The 20,547-nt window shown below is 42.0% G+C and overlaps 1 protein-coding gene across 1 annotated transcript; it reads right to left on the reverse strand.

Annotated features, from left to right (window-relative positions):
* Window positions 1–1,235: 1,235 nt before the first annotated feature.
* On the reverse strand, window positions 1,236–14,796 carry LOC139931071 (fibulin-1-like). The gene is given in 17 exon segments (XM_071924470.2): window positions 1,236–1,375; window positions 2,032–2,175; window positions 2,994–3,136; window positions 5,445–5,447; window positions 5,667–5,790; window positions 6,426–6,557; window positions 7,356–7,475; window positions 8,329–8,454; window positions 8,714–8,836; window positions 9,034–9,177; window positions 9,358–9,495; window positions 10,165–10,302; window positions 10,590–10,679; window positions 11,853–12,045; window positions 12,273–12,408; window positions 14,262–14,370; window positions 14,742–14,796. Coding segments are annotated over 17 exon segments (2,058 nt in total).
* Between the last annotated feature and the right edge of the window lie 5,751 nt (window positions 14,797–20,547).

Genomic DNA, 20,547 nt, shown 5'->3' on the forward strand with positions numbered 1-20,547 from the left:
AATTGTTGCAGCTGCAACAACAAAACCACAGGACAAGCCTTTGGGATTTCCATGTACGGTGGAATATTTTAGATCACAAAGTTTTTCTCCCAACGCTCGTCCCCTGTGTTTTCATTGGCCAGGCAGAGCAAAGCAGTGGTGAAAGGCGGTTCGATGTGGAAGAAAGTTGATTACGGATGGTAAGAAATATCCGCCTCAAGCAATTTCTCAGCTTTAAGATGAGGTATTCGAAGAACCAAACATTCCCAGTATAGGATTCCCATTATTCATGCTTTGAGCGGAATGACTGGAAATATCTTCACAAACTGGAAGTGGTATGATGGGGAATTGTCGGGTTGAAGGGAAAAAAGGACATCCTATATCAGATTTTAGTTATTCTGGAAACCTCAGTTATGTCAACTAGAAGATGGTTGGTTTAGTCTACAGTAGTATCTCCTCTCAAAACACCAGAGGAGCCTAAGAGCTAGTGCTTTATAATGCAAAACATGGACACAATCAACAGCACTGCGCTAGTCTTTATTCACATGTGACTGTACAGTAAGATGGTTCAAATCATAATCAGTGTTATTGAAAGCAAGTTCATACATAAAGTATTTGATTATCAAATGAAGCGTTTTGCATCTATTCTCCCAAAACCGACCAGATGGAGCAAATATCAAACAGTTCCACAGGTTCACCAACAGTGCATCATACTGGCACTGAAAACAATAAAGTCTGAATTCAAAATAAACACAACAGACAGCAGTCAAGGATATGTTGATTGGCTGTTTGACATTATTTCATATCACTCTCTTAAGAAAGATGTGTAACTTTCAACACATCTGCGTATCTAGTTAGGAACAAGACTGATGTGTTACGTTTCAACATAATTACTTAATGTGTCCAAATGTGTTTTATTAATGTCTACTCTATTGAACAGTAACACAAACTTGTTGCAAACTAGACACATGAATGTACGAGAGTACATGAATGTATGAGAGTACAGAAACAGGCAAAATGGTAATTCAATACATCTTCAACACTTGAAAATGAACACAAAGATCCCTTGATTTATCTTATCTTGCAAACAATGCACCAACCTTTGAGGCTGTTTTTTTGTGTCCGGCAAGATAAATCCGGCACACCTAAACCAATTCAGGTATTCAAAACCATATTCAAATAAATTTTGCCCAGGCCTATGTTGTATTGCCAATGCAACATCCACATGTTAACTCACACGCAACCTGTTTCGCAGCTCAGAACCAGAACTCAGAGATGAAGACGTGGATGACGACGATGTTGCGGTGGGAAATGACTCCTGACTTGACGTAGTTCATGGTCACCTCCACCACAAGGTCCCTGGGGCCAGTGATGGGCTTCACCTGCCGGACTACACCTGAGGGACGACGCAGATTAGGATTAGTGACTGAAAGATATCAGGAAATGTAATATACAAAAATCATTTATGCCATTTAGTGAAGGATTTTAGCATCTAACAGTACCATGAGTGCATACATTTTAGTTAGGGTGGGAAAGAAACCTCTAACCCTGGCATAATGCATCATGCAGAGGTCAAATTACACTGCAAATGTGACCAAGAACCAATGGATTCAAGGGCCATTGCAAAGTCTAGTACAGTGGTTCTCAACCTTTTTGGCTCGTGACCCCTTACACCTCACAGGCTACATATGCAGAGTGGTGAACAGTTCAACCAGGGAATGATTTTCCCTTTTCATTTGATTATCAGAGGAGGCCTAGAGGCTGAAAACTATTCAGTATTTCACAAGAAAAAAGAAAAGATTAGAGAAAAAACAGAAAAAATACACAACAATGAATTTGTATAGTAGAAATATTTTTTTTTCCTATCCCATACTTCATCTCACGACGCCCCAAAATTATCTCGCGACCCCCAGGTTGAGAACCACTGGCCTAGTACATCCAACACACACACCAACATGTACAGGCATACACACAAACACAACAACTCCATAAAAGATGCATACATGAACACACCGACTGTCTTGTTTAAAATTAAACTCTCTCTCCTCTTACCCATAATCATGTCATGGTGGGAGTCCTTCACCACGTCAAAAGAGAACTGGTCGTCTGCAGCCGCGATGTCAAAGAAAACGTTGGTGGCACCGGGGAGAAGAGGAGCGGGGTTAGCCGGCGTCATTGTCCTCAGGAAAACTATTTCTGTTGGAAGAATTGGTTTTTAATTTCATATCAGTCTGATGGTCTCATACAAGCAAACCACAAATTACATTTGGTTCTTCAAATCAGATATTTATGATATGATTAAACAATTGTTCTGTGGGTTGAGCTGCATTACTGAAACTGATGTGCTGTGTCGGGGCGCTGTATGGAATGTTTTATGACAGTGAGGTTGCAAATGATTTAAAAATTGTGATTGCTTTTACATGCTACTGAGTCAGTTAAATGATATGATACAGAATACTGTACAATATAATATCATACCAGTATCACAGACACACACATAAATGCACACAAACACATGCAGATACAAATACACACATGCATGTGTGCACACACAACCAGGCACAGACCATCAGTGAGTTGGGTCATCTTTGGGCACAACATTATACACTGAATGTACAAAATATTAGGGACATATTCCTGATATTGAGTTGCAGCCCCTTTTGCACAATCCACATCTCGGTTGTCTCAAAGTTTAAAAATCCTTCTCTACCCCGTCTGTTTCTCTTTATCTACATCTCCTCCTTTGTGATTGGTCTAGATTTAATAAGAGAAATCACTAAGGAATAATGGCTTTTACCTGGATTCACCTCATCAGTTTACTTCATGAAAACAGTAAGTGTCCACTGTCCCAAATACTTTGTACATTCAGTGTTATGTCCTAATTCACACTGAGTCCAGGTAATTGACTGATGGAAGCCAAAGCCACCAAGCCTCTTACACTCCTCGCTAGACTTAAGGAGGTTACACACACATTCAAAACCTATTTCTAATAAACTCATTCCAGCTTGTCTTACCCTCTGGTGTACTGAAGTCTCTGAAGGTGGGCAGAGAGAGGACGGTGTGGGTGATGAGGTGGACGTTGTTGTCAGCACAGCCGATGTCGTTGGGTTGACAGGCCTTTATACAGCGCACACTGAATGAGCCATCGTTCCTGGGTCTGACAGAGAGAGACGGGGGGGAAAGAGAAGGAGGCAAAGGGCGTGGAAATGGGGAGATAAAGAAGAGAAAAGAGAAAGGGAGAGAAAAGCGAGATTTAGGATGCATACTGAGGGAAAAGACCGGTAAGAGAAATGAGAGGTAGATGTACACTAAGTTGATGCATGTGTTACAAAAAACAAATGAATCATACACGGAATTTGTACAAGGAGCATGAATTCTTATTTTAACCTCCAAGGAGTACCCCAACATTCATATGAAAAGATTTTCACCAACACTGCATAGTTGAGCAAGAATCTGGCAACACCTGAATAGTCCCATAGACCTCCATGGTTAATCAGGGACCAGTGCCTTAAAAAGAGGCCAAACCCTGGAATCATGTTAGTGAGGGTTCCCCCGATGTGAAGACAGTGGAGCTTTCAACATCCACTCGGATACTGCCGAGGGAATGGAGCCATGTAATTAGCAGCAAGCAGGTGAGTCCAAGTTGGTCGCTAAGCCTGAGGCCAAAGCCACAGAGATGATTGTGTGGTATCCCACACCAGTGCAACGCCACAAAGGAAAGGAAAAGTGGAGGGGAGTGAATAAACCGAAAGACGGCATAAAAGATTGAATGTCATTTGACGTGATCCAATGAGAAGATCACGGGACAGAGAGAAGCGAGCCACACTATTAAGCAGGAAAAACATCCAAACTCTAAATACTAATCATCTATATCAAGCGTCTTTGCATTTCCATACGACTATATAACTCTATAAAGTGTCTTTCCAAAATGAGACCTCTACCATTCAAAAACAGTTACACCTACTCCTAACAAATTACAGATACTATAAAATATTATGTTTCACTAGAAAATTAACTCCTCATATGGAGGAGACAGATCAAACGTTTTGAGTGAATCGTACTCATCTATCTTTAACATCGCTGCATTTCCAAACGGCTCTATATGCACTAAACCCCAAAAACCATAAAGCGGAAAGATCTGAACACTGGAAAATTTGTCTGGCTGCATTTATCTAGCTGACCAACACGGCTACTGGTCTTTTGGTATCATTTACAGCAGATTAACTGATAACCACCCAATACCAACACTAAAAGCACCATCCATCATGTGAGCTGTAATGCTGCTCCACCACTAATTGAGACCCCATACTGGCTGGGCCCCAGGTGCCCATAAATAAATGACACGCTTATTTTTCTTGCTATCCACTAAAGCGAGGCATCTTTGATCCTATGGTAAGTCAGTTTGGCACAGATCATAGGAAAAATTGATTTCAACGGTTATTAATGACCACAGCAGAAGAAGCACATGAGTACTGGCAAAAACCATTGGCGGTGCGTACGTTGGTATTCAGTCTAAGGAAGTAAAAAGTCGTATTTAAATGTCATTTTTTAATTGCAAACACACAGAAATTATACAAAAAGTGAAGCTGCCAGACAGACTTGAGGTAGAGTGAGCAGCCACCAATGCACTTGAAGAATCCTGTCATGGTGATGATCTTAAACAGCTAATGAGCCCCATCTAGTGGCAAATGAATGTCAAAACACCCATGACTAATATCTACTGCTACATCATATACTAAAATAAATAACAAATACACTAAACGGCATAGAGACTTAAAGGCTGAGTTTAGGACCAGCCACCTCCCAAAACCAAGAAAAACACCTGAGGACACACGGTACAGTAACATCCTTACTGGCCATTTTGACATTTTGTCTTATCATCCCATAATATTCCAGGTCCACCTTGGTTTACTCCATTTAAAATTCACAAACACTTCTAATATGGCAGTATTCTTGAAGGGCGGATGGGCTGGTCGTGTGTGACAAACACAGCAATCTTGGCCATGTAGAGGTGCACCGTCCCGTAGCGAATGAGCCTCATCTCCACAGTCAGAAAGAAGTCCCGGGGCTGGGACAGGGCGCGGCGCAATGAGATCACTCCACCGTGGGCCTGCTTCTGCGCGCTGAAGTATCCCTCCTCGTCTCCGGAGGCGATGTCGAGCAGCATGTCGTCCCCCGGCACAGAGTTGGAGGGTCCCATCCGGAAAACGTCGGCGGGGACGGGGGCGTTGGTGGGGAAGGTGATGTTGTAGAAGGAGATTCTCAACGGCAGCGAGAAACACGACGCAGGGTCCCGCGTGAACTCGCAAGTTACGCGCTCGCAACGGCTGAAAGGGAAAAACGCAAGGATGGGTTCACTGGGTGTAGGGCAGAAGCGGTCGCATGCATGGACAGAAGAGAGACAGGGAAAGAGGACAGAGAGGCAGTGAGAGGGAGTGAGAGGGAGTGAGAGAGGTGTGTGTGACCGACTAAAAAGCTTATATGAAGAGGTAACTGTGGGCAAACAAATTCACCTCCAAGGAAAACATGAGTCAACTAAGAGAAAGGATGCATATGAAACACAAAAGATAACCTGAGGAAGACTCTAGACTACAGAGAGGGTACACTGCGTCATGCACAGCCAAGGGTAATCAGTCCATTCATGTCAACAGCTAGTCATAACCAGGTAACCTCGCGTCAGCTCTCACCCCTCTGCTGCTTGGCGGAAGTTTGCCGGGCATTGCAAGGACAGGCAGCGAAATCCTCCCTGCACATTGAAGCAGCTCTCAGAGACGGAGCAGGTGTGGCTCCCCGTCGCACACTCATCGATGTCTGAACACACAGGGAGAGCAACAGTTAGGCGTTCAATAATATTAGCTGATCAACAAATTCAGTTTACAAGTATCATATTGTGTGCCTGCTGATGATACACATGCATACAAGGGTGGACACACACTGCGGCAGTTCTGGACCGAAGCACGAAAGGTGCCTTCACTGGTAAAGCGTCTGGGAAAAACGATCACTTCTGACCGATCTTCATTTAAAGGGGCAATAAGATTTTTACTGCTTCGTAGCACAAAATGACCATAGCAAATCTGCAGGGGGTTGATAGGGTTGTTGATCAATACCAATCACTCAACGATTACTTTTCTGAGATTTTCAAAGGACTCTCAGAGACTTGTGTAGGAGGAGAAAAGTTCTATCCATCTATCTATCTATGTTGTTGCAATTCCTTCTGGTCACATTAGAGGTCGATAAATGCCATAGATTATTTAATGCCCCCTTAATAGTGTGGGATGTCCAAAGTGGATCTACATCTTGTCAAATCCAGCCTGACATACACAAACATTTCACATATATATATTTAACACTCACACATGAAGACGGAAAGCAAGTGAAGAGTGGAGCAACATAGTGTCAAAGTATAAACGGCTGAAAACTACAGGAGGAAAGGTTTGTTTCCTGACCTTGGCACGTGCGTCCGTTGGGGGCCAGTGTGTAGCCGGTGGGGGGGCAGGTGCAGTAGAAACTCCCCGGGGCGTTGGAGCAGCGGTAGGAACACACATGACCTCCAGTAGGCAGGGCGCACTCATCAATATCTGAGAGCAGAGAAGAAGTCGAGGTGAATGGCTGGTCAGTATCAGCAGAAAGAGATGCCTGCTTCAAATGCAGATAACAGGAATGACGCTCCCTGCCCCACGCTGCCTTTGTGTCATGTCAGATTTGCCGTAAATTCAAGCTGCCAATGGGGAAAAGCCATTCACATCAGCCTCCTAGTGGTAATTACAAGTAGGACATGGGTGAACTTTTTGGCAGGTCGTTATCGTAAAAGAGAATGTGTTCTCAATAACCTACCTGGTAAAATAAAGGAAATAAATAAATAAATACAATTTTTGTTTACTCTGATATCTCCCACTTGGCATCATGAATTGCGGAAGTTTGTCAAAACAGATGGAAAACATGGCAGCAAACCCATCGAAGTCGGCAGTCGATTAAAATTCGAAATTATCAGTTATATTCACACTAATACAACCAACTTTACTTTGAAAAAGTGAGCAATATCTGCTGCAGTTTGTTTATGATTGATTTTAAATTCATAAATACAAAATTATTTTGGATGTGGGTATTCCAATGAGTTAACGCTTGGCTCTAGGTTGGGGCCTTTATTTTGATGAGAGGCAGTGGAGCGACTGTCCTGTAACCGAAAAGTTATAAGTTCGACACAACAGTCAATGTGCGTCCTGTCCAGCCAAAGTGTCCTTGAGCAAGACACTGAACCTCTAGCTTTTGCCCCTCGTAAGCTGCCAGTCTAACGTCTATTATGTACATACAGTGTAGAGACAGCTTCAACATAAACTGGTGGTCCATCCTTCAGCAGAATGGGAGTCCAACTGTACCTTCACATGTAATCCCATCGATGTCACTCAGCTGGTAGCCGCTGCGGCAGTAGCACTGGTAGGAGCCGTAGACGTTGGCACACTCCTGGCTGCAGGGGTTGGCCTCACACTCATTCACATCTGTCAACAAGCAGGCGTAGATACAGTGTGTCTCTTTACAACTCCATATTTGTTCAGACATTAATTTTTGGCATTTGTATTTTAGACAGCATGCAATAGACAGAGACAGGAAAGATGGGAGAAAGAGAAAAGCTAGAGTACGTGTGCCTGGCCTAGTGAAGAAACCTCAGTGCTTCAAAACTTGACCTTTGCAATACAAGACACTTCTATCTGTTATGTAACAACTCAAAAATTCCTGCTGGCATCAATACAAGCTGCTGCTTCACAAAATGCATTGTTTCCCTTCTCCTCTCACCACACACACACTAATGCAGGGTTCTTAACCTGAAGAGTTCACTTCCAAAACACATCCATTACATCCATTTGGGAAAAAAAAAAATCTGAAGTTCATCACTCAACATTACTAAAATATAGAGGAACCAGTCTATTAAGGTGTTATTATTTTGTCAATCAAATAACGCAGTAGTCAACTCTTTGATGTGAGACTGCTCTTTCCAGTCTTTTAGCACAAATTTCTTTATGTTTTCATGAAATATTACATATTTGGGAAGCTAAATATGAAATGTGTGTTTCCAGACTTGGCCAAGGCATCCAGATTTGGCCACTGTTGTGTTACTGAAGTTACCTAGTTGTTTCAATTTTATATTATCAGTCATTTTGTAAGAGTACATGTCACTTTATTGAACTGGTGGATATCACACATTGGAACAAAACTCTCAGCTGAGGACCAGAACTGAACAAATGTAGGGATCCAAAAGGAACTACGGTCCATTTTGGGTTCTAATCCATAGTTTTAGGAAATGCTGCACAAATGAAAGTCATAAGGAATGAGTGACACCAGATTTGAGTTTACCTTCACAGTTCCTGCCATCGTGGGCCAGTTTGAAGCCCGTGGAGCAGCTGCACTGGTAGGACCCCTCTGTGTTCTCACACTTGTGGGCACAGAGTCGTCCTGGGTAATGCCTGCACTCATTGATATCTGCAGCACACAGCAGATGATACAGCAGAGGCATTATAAATTTGAGATTCTACTCCCAATACTGTCTATCTAGAAAATGAGCGCTCAGATTATGTATTGTGTTTCACTGCTTAACTTTATTAGATGCTTCCCTGTCTTGCTTGTGGTATTGTATTCCAGGTATTTCAGTTTCATTTTTTCATGCTTGATGCACAGACATGACCTAGGGAAAATTCCTCTCTTTCTGAAATAAGGGGGGAGTGATAACAGAGTACTGTACCTTCACACAGCTTGGTGATGCTGTTGAAGATGAAGCCAATCCTGCACTCACAGCGGTATGAGCCCACCAGGTTGATGCAACCGTGGTCGCCACACACATTTCCTGTACCACACTCATCCACATCTATAGGAAAACAAAAAGAGAGTGCAAGAGAGAGGGAAAGAGAGAGAGAAGACAGAAAGAGAGGTGCAAACACACACAGAAACCAGAATTACCTCTCTTTTCCTGAGTTGAAACAGGGGAAATTGAGGTGAGATACCATGCAAACACCTCGATGTCACACACACAAAGGAAAATACGTTTATCTTGACAGGACCTACCGTCGCAACGTGTGCCGTCCTGCTTGAGATGATAGCCTCGTCCACAGGTGATGGTGTTTTTGCGACAGGTGTAGGAGCCCACTGTGTTGATACAAGTCTGGCCTGGCAGGCATGGACTGGTCTGGGTCACACACTCATTAATATCTAATGAGACAAACACATGGTGAGCATGGCAACACTCAACAAGACTGAATTTATGGTCTATTGCTATTAGGGGAAGTGGGCATTACACTCTGGTTAAAAGCGTCAACTAAATGCCTAGAATTGAAATGTAAAATACGTTAAAGCTGGAATGTTTTTGGATGCGTGTGACACCAAACTCACCGATACAGCTGCCTACTGCGTCCTGAATGAACCCGTCTCCACACCTCTCCCTTGGGTGGCAACGGAACGACCCTTCTGTGTTGGTGCAGACAAAGACCTTTCCACAGTTATGGGTCCCCAAAACACACTCGTCAATATCTAGAAGGGCGCAGGGAGAAAGAATGGTTTTAGTATAAATATCCTCTGTAAAACAATGTAAACATATTTTACATGACATAAACTATCAGAGACATCGTTGACATTTTGACAAGGTTGACTAAAACTGAAGGGTTGGAAAGTACATTTAATATTGCATTTAATAGCAAGGACTCATTCTATCAGAGTATTTAGAAGACCTCTACCGCTCATTGCAGATCTGAATGAATGATGTGTGATTGGTTGCTCCTTTCTATCATCTATTACAGTAGCCAAGTAAGCAATGAGCAAAGGAGCCCAGTCTCTCTCATAACATAGCCTAATAAAGGCTGCACAATATTTACAAAAAATCATATATTATTATTTTGACAACTATTGTGACTGTGAAATGAATTGTGATACATTGTGGACACAGCATTTTTTAATACTTTTTCAGTGCTGTTTGGATGGGGGATGCTAATGCTCAGAATTTGCTCCGTTTGAATAAAATAAAAAAAATTCCTGTGAACATCAGCTTGATTTGCAGGCCAGGGATTTTGCACTGCACCGGAGTCTGTAACGCCTTTCCCTCTATGAAAAGCTTGCACACTCTTGCTATATGGAAACTACAGCAATCAGTACTGTGATTTTGATATTTTTCATCAGTGTTACTGTCTATGCTTGACTTGTCACCTTGGCAGATGTTGTAGTCGGTGAGTTCATAGCCGGTGCCACAGCTGGTTTCCCTCTGGCAGCGGAAGGAGCCTTCTGTGTTGATACAAACCTGGCCGAGGATACAGTTGTGACTGACAGTCAGACACTCATTAACATCTGAGGAGAGAAGCATCTGATTAAGTGCAGCTCAAAAAAGGCAGGCAGCAGTCTACCCCACTTACAAAACAAGTTCACTATTACTTTAATTGAGTTTTTTTGCATTTATTTGAATAAAATGATCATGCATTTTGGCTAGCAAGCTTTTATCAAAGCTCATAGCATTTTTCTATGGATCATGCAATCACATTCCTCATAATTTTTGAATGAAAAAATAGGTGGGTTGGTTGCATTGTAGAGGTTAGATCCATGGTGAAGTCATGGACTCTTCAGATTTGGATACTTACCCTCACAATTCACTCCATCCTCTTTCAGTTGATAGCCGTCATTGCAGGCACACGTACCATTACCTACACAGAGCTGGGAGCAATTGGATTCTGAAAAGAATGAAGACAAAGACACACAGACAAATCAAGATGCAGACAAACAGATAGATACACAGGCCATCTTTAGGCACAACATCATAGTGTATATGTCCTAATTCACATAAGAGTACAGGTAATTGGCTGATGGAAGACGAAGCCACCAAGGTGTTCTCGTGTGGAGGCTGGTGCTTAAGCCTCTTACAACCCTTATTAGATCGAAGGAGATTATACATTATAAAGTTATGAAGGTGCCAAACCTCTACAGGTTCCTGTTCCCTGCGCAGGCTTTGAAGCAACACTGGTTGGTGTTGGTTTTTCAGTCACTGGAGCTGGAGCTGTGGAAGAAAAACAGGCCTCTTTACAACCAAATACTGCATTTTTACAGTATAGGAAAACGAACACCCCCCCATAACAAAAGATGACACAGGTTAACTACTTTAGCATCTTGTCACCACATGGCACAACTCAATTTCACAAAACTCTGGTGCTTTACTGTTGAAATGCTCTTATCACTCTGACCTTTGCTCTGCGTGAGCAAGACATTGATTTGCTTTCCTTCACAAATAACTGACCCAAACTCGATATGTGTGTTTTTGTAGCTCTGTGGTTCCCAAATGCTTGTGTTTTTCACCTATCTTTCTGAAGCCAGATTATACTCGCCAGCTGGGCGACAAAAGGCACAAGCCACAACAAGTCACCAGTTGGCCCTGAGTCACCATTTGGCAAGGTGTCTACAGCTTAGCCCACTGAATATCCTTGTGACCTAGTCAGTCTGACTGTCTGGCAGCAGTCTGCTCCACAGCTGCCATATCAAGGCTATTTAAGCAAGCCGTTTGGGAAACAATGCTGCTCTCTGCTCCTAGCGAGGGTGCCTGCTTTGATTTGATGCACTCAATTCTGTAGCATACCAGCTCTTTTAACCCAAACACTGATACATGAGATAAACCTCAGTGAATATCAAGGTTTTGCTCTCAGCGCTAATAAAATCATGATATTTGTGGTGCTAAAAGTCATTTGGCACCTAATGTGTGCAAATAGCCTAGCAGAGTGAGTGCTTTTCAATGCCTCCTTTGAATTGAGTGTCAGAAACACCCAGCAGTCATTCTTCCATGATAGAGCAGAGTGGAATTAATCAAGGGTTATAACAAATGACTGAGGGCACTTTGTTTTCCTCTGAGCTACAGCAGCCCAGCTGGCAAAGCGGAGGTTATTTGAGTCTTTTACCTTTAGTGGTAGGTTTGGTTTCCTCTGTGGTGTTTTTGCCACAGCAGGTTTTAGCTGCGTGCTCACACTGTCTCCCCAGCAACAGACCCTCCAGCTCACAGCTCAAACCCCGGCCTGCTGCCATCAGACCCAACACACAGCAGTCACAGCACATCTACAGGAGGGAGGGAGGGGGAGAGAGAGAGAGAGGGGGTGAGGGAGACAGAGGGAAAGATGGAAAGAGAGCTGATAAGGAGAGGCAGTTGACACACAAAGTCCAAAAAGAGAAGAAATCTTATAATCATCTCAGATATGATATTCTCAGAATAATACTCATTTTATGTCCCTATAGTGTCTAGGGGTGTAGAGGTATAAGATATGGACGCTGGAGAGAGGACCCACCTTGGAGACCTGGGTTTCCAATGGGTCTCCTTGGAAGAAAGGCCTCTCACAAGCCCCTTGATCTCTGGCCATGATGATGCCGCTGGTACACAGCTTTTCTCCCACGAGTGCTGCACAGCACTGCTCCTGGGCGATCCTGGATGGTTCACAGAGAGAAAGAAACAGCAGAAATTTAGCATGAAACCTAATCCAGAACAAATGTTATTTTGCTATTGTGTTTGCTCTATATGGGGAAGGAGGAAAGAGTTGAATAAGAAGCAGTGAGAAAATATGTTTACTGCATGATCACTCACAACCGATACAGTTCGTCAGCTGATGTCAAAGGATTCAGTGGCTTCATGTTGTGTTTCTACAACCTAGATACTTGGCATATTGACCTGTTAAAATCAATCAATGACCTGGCTTTGACATGAAGAAAGACACTGTCACCATCAGCAGCAAGATACCTACTGCCAATCTTAAACATCACTGTGAAATGTCAATGTATATCAATACGGGAATGCATCAAATGGTCACTTTGTGTAAGCTTTTTAGAACTTTTATTGCCTTTTTATGTTTAATATGCTTTATTATGCGACCGACAACATTCTGTTTCCACCCCAGGATTATCTATCTATCTATCTATCTATCTATCTATCTATCTATCTATCTATCTCTGCCTGTACTCTGCACGTTCCTTCCACCAGCCTCCATGTGTTGTCCAGGTGTTCCTCTGTTTCATCAATCACCACCTCCATGTTCTTACAGTCAAACAGGGCCTTTTAGTGTTAAACTGCTCCAGGGGGCCACTTAGCTCCTGTACTTACCATGTAGTTAGTATGTGGCAATCCTCCCCTGCAGCAGGAAGGCTGCGGCGCACTGAGCGGAGCTCTGTGAAGCCCCGAGGGTATTTCCTGCTTGTAAAGATATCATCGGCTCTTCAACAGACACTAAAGATCCCCACTGCTCGCCTGCTGCAGGATCCCCACACATTTTCCATTTCAGAAATTCTCCAGACTTTCATTTCTCTCACTGTTGTGTTCAGTATGATGCATTGCAGATAGTCAAACTGCCCGCAACTTAATATACAAGTACGTGTGTGTATTGATGGAAATTGACCTTTCAAGACCTGGAAGCTACCAAATTTCATTTCCAGACTTCCCAGTCCTGTGCTGCAACTTATGGCATACTTGATTACAATCCCATGATGCATTTTAAGTCTTCAACAATAAACACAGTATCACTCCATGGGTATCCACTTGCCCTTGATGCAGTCATGGCTGTGTAAATCTCAATGGGTAGAGCCATGCACCAACACAGCCAGAGTTAGGGGTTTCTTTCCCACTGGGGCCACCCGTGCCGAAACTGTATGCACTCATGGTACTGGATAAAGTGTCCAACAAATGGCATATGTCATATTGTTGTGTTAAATTATGTGTTGAGCCACTAGAGCAGGGGCCAACACCTTATCCACAGACCCCCATTTAAATAGTTGCACCTCAAGGAAGCCCATATGAGAAGGTTTGGTTCCAAAATGAGATATCCACCATTTACAAAAATGACACCCACCCTCCCATATTGACTGCTGGCATCAAAGCTATGCACATCACAGGTTAGAATTGAAGTTAGGAGTCATCTTAAGACATTTCCTTAGAAAATAGTTAATTTTTCCAAGACAGAATAATTTATATTTTTCAAATATTTCCTGATGAATTACAGGTAGCAATTGTTTTCACCCAAATGGATACAGACTTTAACACTTTGGAATGAAACCCTTTGTTTGGTAATAGATATTAATTGCAACAGTATTACTGTCTATACTTTAGGTGGTGATAACAGTGAGTCATTCTTACGCATCCCCTCATTGTGCTAACCACTAGTGAGTAAAATCACAGTGAAATTGCTGGGGCCTTTATCCCCCTACACGGACCCCCTGCTGGGCCCCGGACCCCACGTTGGGAACCACCGCTCCAGAGGACAAGGTCGTTGGTGAAACCAGGTGTTGCCTACCTGCAGATGTGGGAGGAGGAGATGAGGGGGAGCACTGTACAGTCTTGTCCTCCCTGGGCCCGATCCCTCCCATCCTGACAGCACTGCTCCACAGCAGGCGGCTGCAGCTCTGCACGGGGTGGGGTGGGATGGTGAGATGAGGTTTGGAAATATTTAGAGCAGAAACATGTAGTGCTGCATTAAAATTGAGACCGGTTGCCAAAGAATTCCTGAATGCCGATATTATTAATTCACCTGGACGATTTAATTGAACTCGTTTCCTATACTCCCAGAAAAGCAAATAGTTTAGAGCAATCCATGAGAAATATTACTCTACAGTTCAGACTCTGCACTACATCTTATTAGGCTAAATGTTTCCCAAGCAAAATATCTACATTCAAACCAGCAACCCAGCCTCAGCAATTTGCTCAGATTCTGCACCCCAGTGCCAAACTTCAGCGGTGTTAAAATATTATACATAGGCTATCCAAATGATCTTACCTTGTCCATGCAGAAGTCCGTATAAGGAAAACAAAAGTATTGTCCACGGTGGCATTATTGCACTCAGTTTGGAGTGTTTTCCCCTCCGACGGTCTAAACTTTACGGCTGGATTGATTGATTAGGATGAGAGGCAGCGCTGCTCGGGTCTGTCTGCCTTCTCCTCTGACGCTCCGTCCTGAAGGAGGCGGGGAGCTGCTGGGAAAACTTTATTCAAAGCGACAGAGAGGCGACAGTGCAATTACAAAGCCTATCTTTAAAGGGGAACGCCATTGATATGTTTTGGGGTTATTCTTTTTGGTTGCTACTCCGCAGTAATTTCCCTAAAATTCTTCATGCTATTTTGTTATTAGCTGCTTGTTAGTTTTAAGTTGTTGAGATCAAGGAAGATGCTATTATAACGGCATTAAATGTCCACCTTTTAATTTGTTCTTTGAAATAAACGTTTTGTTGACCATCAAATGCACCAGGTGCAGCTCGATTGACTTTCTCTTAATCTTGACAAATTATAAGAAAATTATAGAAAAATTCAGTTTTAGGAGATGTAGGCTAGTATATCTTTGCAGAATAACAATGTGGAAGTCAATTTCAGTGGTATACCCCTTTATAATTCTGAACAGTGGTTATTAAATATGCACACATTGAAACAATGGTGATTAAATGTATAGGCTAAAACCCATCTGAATTTGGTTGACAAGTGAAAGTTTAGTAGACATCTAAATCATAGGCGTAATGGATAGATGCAATGGGCGTCGATACATTGTCACTTCAACATCCATAGTCATTGAAATGATTTTGAATCATTATATAGATACTGACATTACTACATTTTTTATTTTCAACCAAATTCAGCCGGGTTTTAACCTATAAACGCCCATCAATGGAAAACTGCTTAGTGGGTGGAATAGAGAGGGAGAAAAAAAAGAGAGAGTTAGGAAAAAAAGAGAGAGTAAGGAAAAAATCTAGAAACTTTTAAATTAAAGGTTTTCATTGCAGAGATACTGCAGTGCACACAATCTAGAGCCGTAAAATATTAAATGAATACGACGAAAACTTACTCAAATACCTTTTCATCCAATGCAAGCCCAGGTAGGGCGGCTCACTGGCGCCCTCTGCTGACCGGCTGCCACTAGAGAAAAGGACAGCTCGCCTCCAATCACCAGTGGTGGAAAGAGTAGGCCTACTAGAATGTGCTCTAGTAGGCTGTAAGAACTGTTACTTTGCTGCTATTTTACTTAGGTAGAACTAAAAGTACTGGTGTAACAGTAATGTAAATGTAAACGTAAAAAGTAGCTCATTTAAAATGTCCTCAGAGTAAAAGTTACTGAGTTACTTCTTAGAAAAGAGAACGTTGTTATGTGTGATCTTTTCCATGCAATTCTAAAAGGATGAGAGGACAGAGTTCAAACTTTTATTCTTTTAATTTGAACATTTGGAAATTACAAAATAAAGTGCACAAACAAAGCCAGATTACTGTGAATGGCTCCACAATTTGTCAATTTACCATTGTCCAGTTCATGGAAAGCCACAATATCTATACTCTGTAATGGATGTGAAGGCAGCTAAGTACAATACTTCAGCACCTACTTAACTACAAGTAAAAGTACACAAAAAAGCTACTCAGTTACAGTAACTGGAGTAAATGTAATTAGTTACTTCCACCCTTGCCAATCACTCAGGGATTGATCACATTACTTGTCAAGCCGCATAAAGATCCACTTATTTTAGACAACTAGCCACCCATCTGTTTGCTGATAACTGCAAGGTGATGGCTGCTCTGTTAGCCAATAGAATACAGTTAGGGCTTAATCACATGACTGACTTCATGAAGGGAAAATATATTAACTATAACATAAGCTTGGTACTTAACATGCTCGACTATTCTGAATACATTAGCAGTGACAGTCATGTGTTTGTTTTGATTCAATAAAACATCCATTTATTCTAAAAGCATTGGAGACATTATTTTGGTTTTGGACAGTCAAGACACTATACAATGTTGGAGTATGTTTGTGTATGTTGGAGTTTGAAGTAAACTTCAATCCAATTGTTTCCAATATACAAAGGAAATTAAAGAGACCTTTCAATGACAGATAAGATACTGATACCAAAGGCAGAGGGCTTGTCAACTGTGCCACCACAGCTTTAAATGTTCCTCCAAAGATATGCAGAAGTTTAGACGATCTTCTCTTAAACTTACATGGACAGATAAGAGTCATCCTATAAAGAAATGTGTCAGTATGCATTACAGGAGGGACGGTGGCCTTAACTTTGTTGATTTTTATACTCTCAACAGTAATAACATAGGGATGAAAATCTTTTTTAAAAACCCAGCCTCTGTCTGGAATTATATTATAGACCTCTAGGTGGTGTAAATCTACCATTACTTTGTAATTATGTCATGAACAAGATTCCCATGAAGCTTGGTCATTATCACCAACAGATGCTGTCTTGTTGATGCCTGCTGCACAGACAGAAATACTTTATTTGGAACAACAAAGACATTTGATATGAATCACTCTCGTTGCAACACTAGATGGATAGAGGAATTTTGCTCATTAGTACTCATTTTACCCATCATTTTCGAATTTTACCATTGTTTACCATGGTTTTAGTTTACACAACCCTAACATAGGCTACACCCAGAGTGTTCCTTTGGTAAATCTTGTGATGAGACTTTGGTTCCTCTCCTCTGGGACTGTCCCTACAGAACTGGACTGATATCTCCAACCTTGTGAGAAGAAAAATCCTCCATGACTTGGGCCTCTCCATGGATATTGGGTTCTTTGGACTCACTGAGAGAAGCATCTGCAACAACAATGAAGCTTAATTTCTTATTAACCTAATCTTACATTTAACAGAATTTCATATTTAAATGGGGTTTTAACAATCCCACCTTTATTGTTGTGTGAAATATTCTGATTCATTCTGCAAGACTCTTCAATGCTCAAAACATCCAAAAGCTACAAAGTCATTTCCTATTTGAGAAAAAAAGAAAAAGAAAAAAAAAAAAGAAAAAAATATAATGCTCGCAAATCACTGGTTACTCGTCGAGATTATCGGGCGTAACGTTACTTCACTCTGGTCTGGTCTCGCGCATCTGTGGAACAGGTCAAGTTTCTATGGCAACGTCTCCGATTGGTGGAAGCTAGCCGAGCTAGCTAGAAGCTCGTTGGGAGTGTTTTGTTTGACAAGGAACTCGGGAATAAAACACGTTTTCTTAACAATGAAGCTGAAAATAGATGGACTGGCTTCTACACCTGTTATGCCGAACAGCAGCTTACTCGCTCGTTAACGTTACGTTACAGTGTGGATAGCCTACACACAGCTATTCTATTCATCCACGGACACGCCAGCAGTGTAGCTACGTGTAACGTTACTAACGTTAACTTACATGAACAAAACATTGTGATTTTTTTTAATTCAAGGAACTAGGCTATATTAGGCTACACTAAACAAAGATGTAAATAATTATCATCTACAGTGATCAGAAACCTACAGTATGAAGATTTACAGTAGAGATAGTTTAAGGAGCCAATATAGGCTTGGCTCCTTAAACAGTTTTGGTAAGCTGTGCATTTATGCAAATTGTCCATATAATTGTTTTTTTTATGTGAAAGACAGCATCATAATATTTGTAGTAGCCTATGTAGTCAAGGTGTAGCCCAAGCAGCCAAAACCACGGGTGAATTTTGAAGCGGTTGAAAGCTGCAGGAAGCTGAAGGAAGTGGTTGAAAGCTGCAGTTCCTCTAACGTCCACTAGGATCGGCTCCAAAAAGACTCTAAATCCCGCCCAACTCCATTCATGTCTATGGGACAACAGCTCAACTTCTCACTCAAAATATAAAGTCAATAATTTTTTTCGACAAAAGATTATGGTCTCAGTAGCTAATTTAACTTCTTCTAATATGTGTCCGTATGGCAATTTCCACAACAATTGCGTCATTAACGGGATATAACGGTTATTAAACGGGGTAGTTTTCCGAGTGACTGACAGGTCGCCTGTCAAGTGATCGCGCAGGTCGCCGATCACGGACCAATAGCAGGCGGCGCTGCGGGAAACCCCCGGGTTCGCTCTGGCTGCTCCAGCTCCAAAAAATGTCAACATGGCGGCGCTCGTGAACCCCAACTTTTGGCTTCAAAACGGCCCTTCAGAAACCTATGGGTGACGTCACACTCACTACGTCCATATTTTTTACAGTCTATGGTGTAGCCTCAGAGCAAAAAAACAAAAAAAATGGAAAACGAAAAAAAAACAAAAAAAAAACTGCCTTTTTTTCTGTTTTCCAATTTTTTTTGTTGCTCCGAATCAAATGTTTTTATGGTCACGATTCATCTCGTAGTTGGTTGGCTTGGTTACAGGCTTAAAACTCTTTACATAAGGATTTTCTGAAACGTCAATGGAGGAATGAATGGGAAATTCACTTCCTGGAACCGGAGCCGTTCAAAAGTGGGCGGTCACTGTTGAGCTCTAGAACTTGGAACTCCGGGCGTCATATTGGATTATTCATGACGTATGCAGTGACGTCACAACTCTCAGCATTCAGCCTATATATTACAATGTTAACAACAGGGGCGCACTCTGTCTGAAGATTCGGGCAGAATGCGTTATGGACAGGATAACTCATGGAAGGAGACAGGAACACACCCATTGGACACCCTACGACCGGTAACAAGGTAAGCTAACCTAACCTTGGCTCCTTAACATAGCATGGGACTTTTATTTTGAGGGCGCCAAAAGAACAAACGTACAACTCTCACAGCTTTGACACGCGTTTCAAGAGCTTGGCGTGTCAAAATTAAAGCTACATGCTTATGCTATTTAAGCTCCAATGTGGAGCGACAACTGTATTTAGTTGCAGTGTAGTGGCATTTAGCCCATAGGCGACAGGCCATCTAGTCAAAGACGCTCTCTAGAGGCCATCTCACGAAGCGACATCTGACTAGTGTTACCTGACTGAGTGAGTGACTGCCTGACCTAAATTCGGCTTGTAATGCCTTAAGGCTGTTTATGGTTATAAGACAAGTGTCGACAGGTGTCTTACGAAAAGTGTCGGACGACACTGAGGCATTTATGCTCAAACGACGTATCGGGAGACGTCTGCACAAGCTGTCTCAAATACGCACACGCGCGCGCGCACACACAGCTAATCAAGTTGACATTATAGTAAATTAACGGACATAACAAGCTTAACGTTACCTGTCACGAAGACCCATCTATCGCTGTTTTGCTGCCAATACGATCAAAGTAAATTCTGTTAGCTATGTTAGTATTAAAATCCTGATCCCTGAATTACTGTCATAGTTGTATCAGTTAGTAGGGCTGTGATGCGGTAAAGAAAGGTAATTTAAGTATCAGCAAAACGTTCCTGAAATCATCACACTGTAATTCTGTTCCGTGTAAAATCAAGTGCTTTTTCAATATTTGACAGTCAATTCTGTGTGTTTTTCAAAGTCAACATAGCATGGACCTTTTATTTTGAGGACGCCAAAAAAACAAACGCACAACTGTCACAGCTTTGACAGTTTGGCGTGTCAAAATTAAAGCTACATGCTATTTCTTTCATTGTAAGCAGAAACCCCCGGGTTCGCTCTGGCTCCTCCAGCTCCAAAAAATGTCAACATGGCGGCGCTCGTGAACCCCAACTTTTGGCTTCAAAACGGCCCTTCAGAAACCTATGGGTGACGTCACACTCACTACGTCCATATTTTTTACAGTCTATGGTGTAGCCTCAGAGCAAAAAAACAAAAAAATGGAAAACGAAAAAAAAACAAAAAAAAAAACTGCCTTTTTTTCTGTTTTCCAAT

The sequence above is a fragment of the Centroberyx gerrardi genome, chromosome 24, assembly GCF_048128805.1.
Source record: "Centroberyx gerrardi isolate f3 chromosome 24, fCenGer3.hap1.cur.20231027, whole genome shotgun sequence".
Lineage (NCBI taxonomy): Eukaryota > Metazoa > Chordata > Actinopteri > Beryciformes > Berycidae > Centroberyx > Centroberyx gerrardi.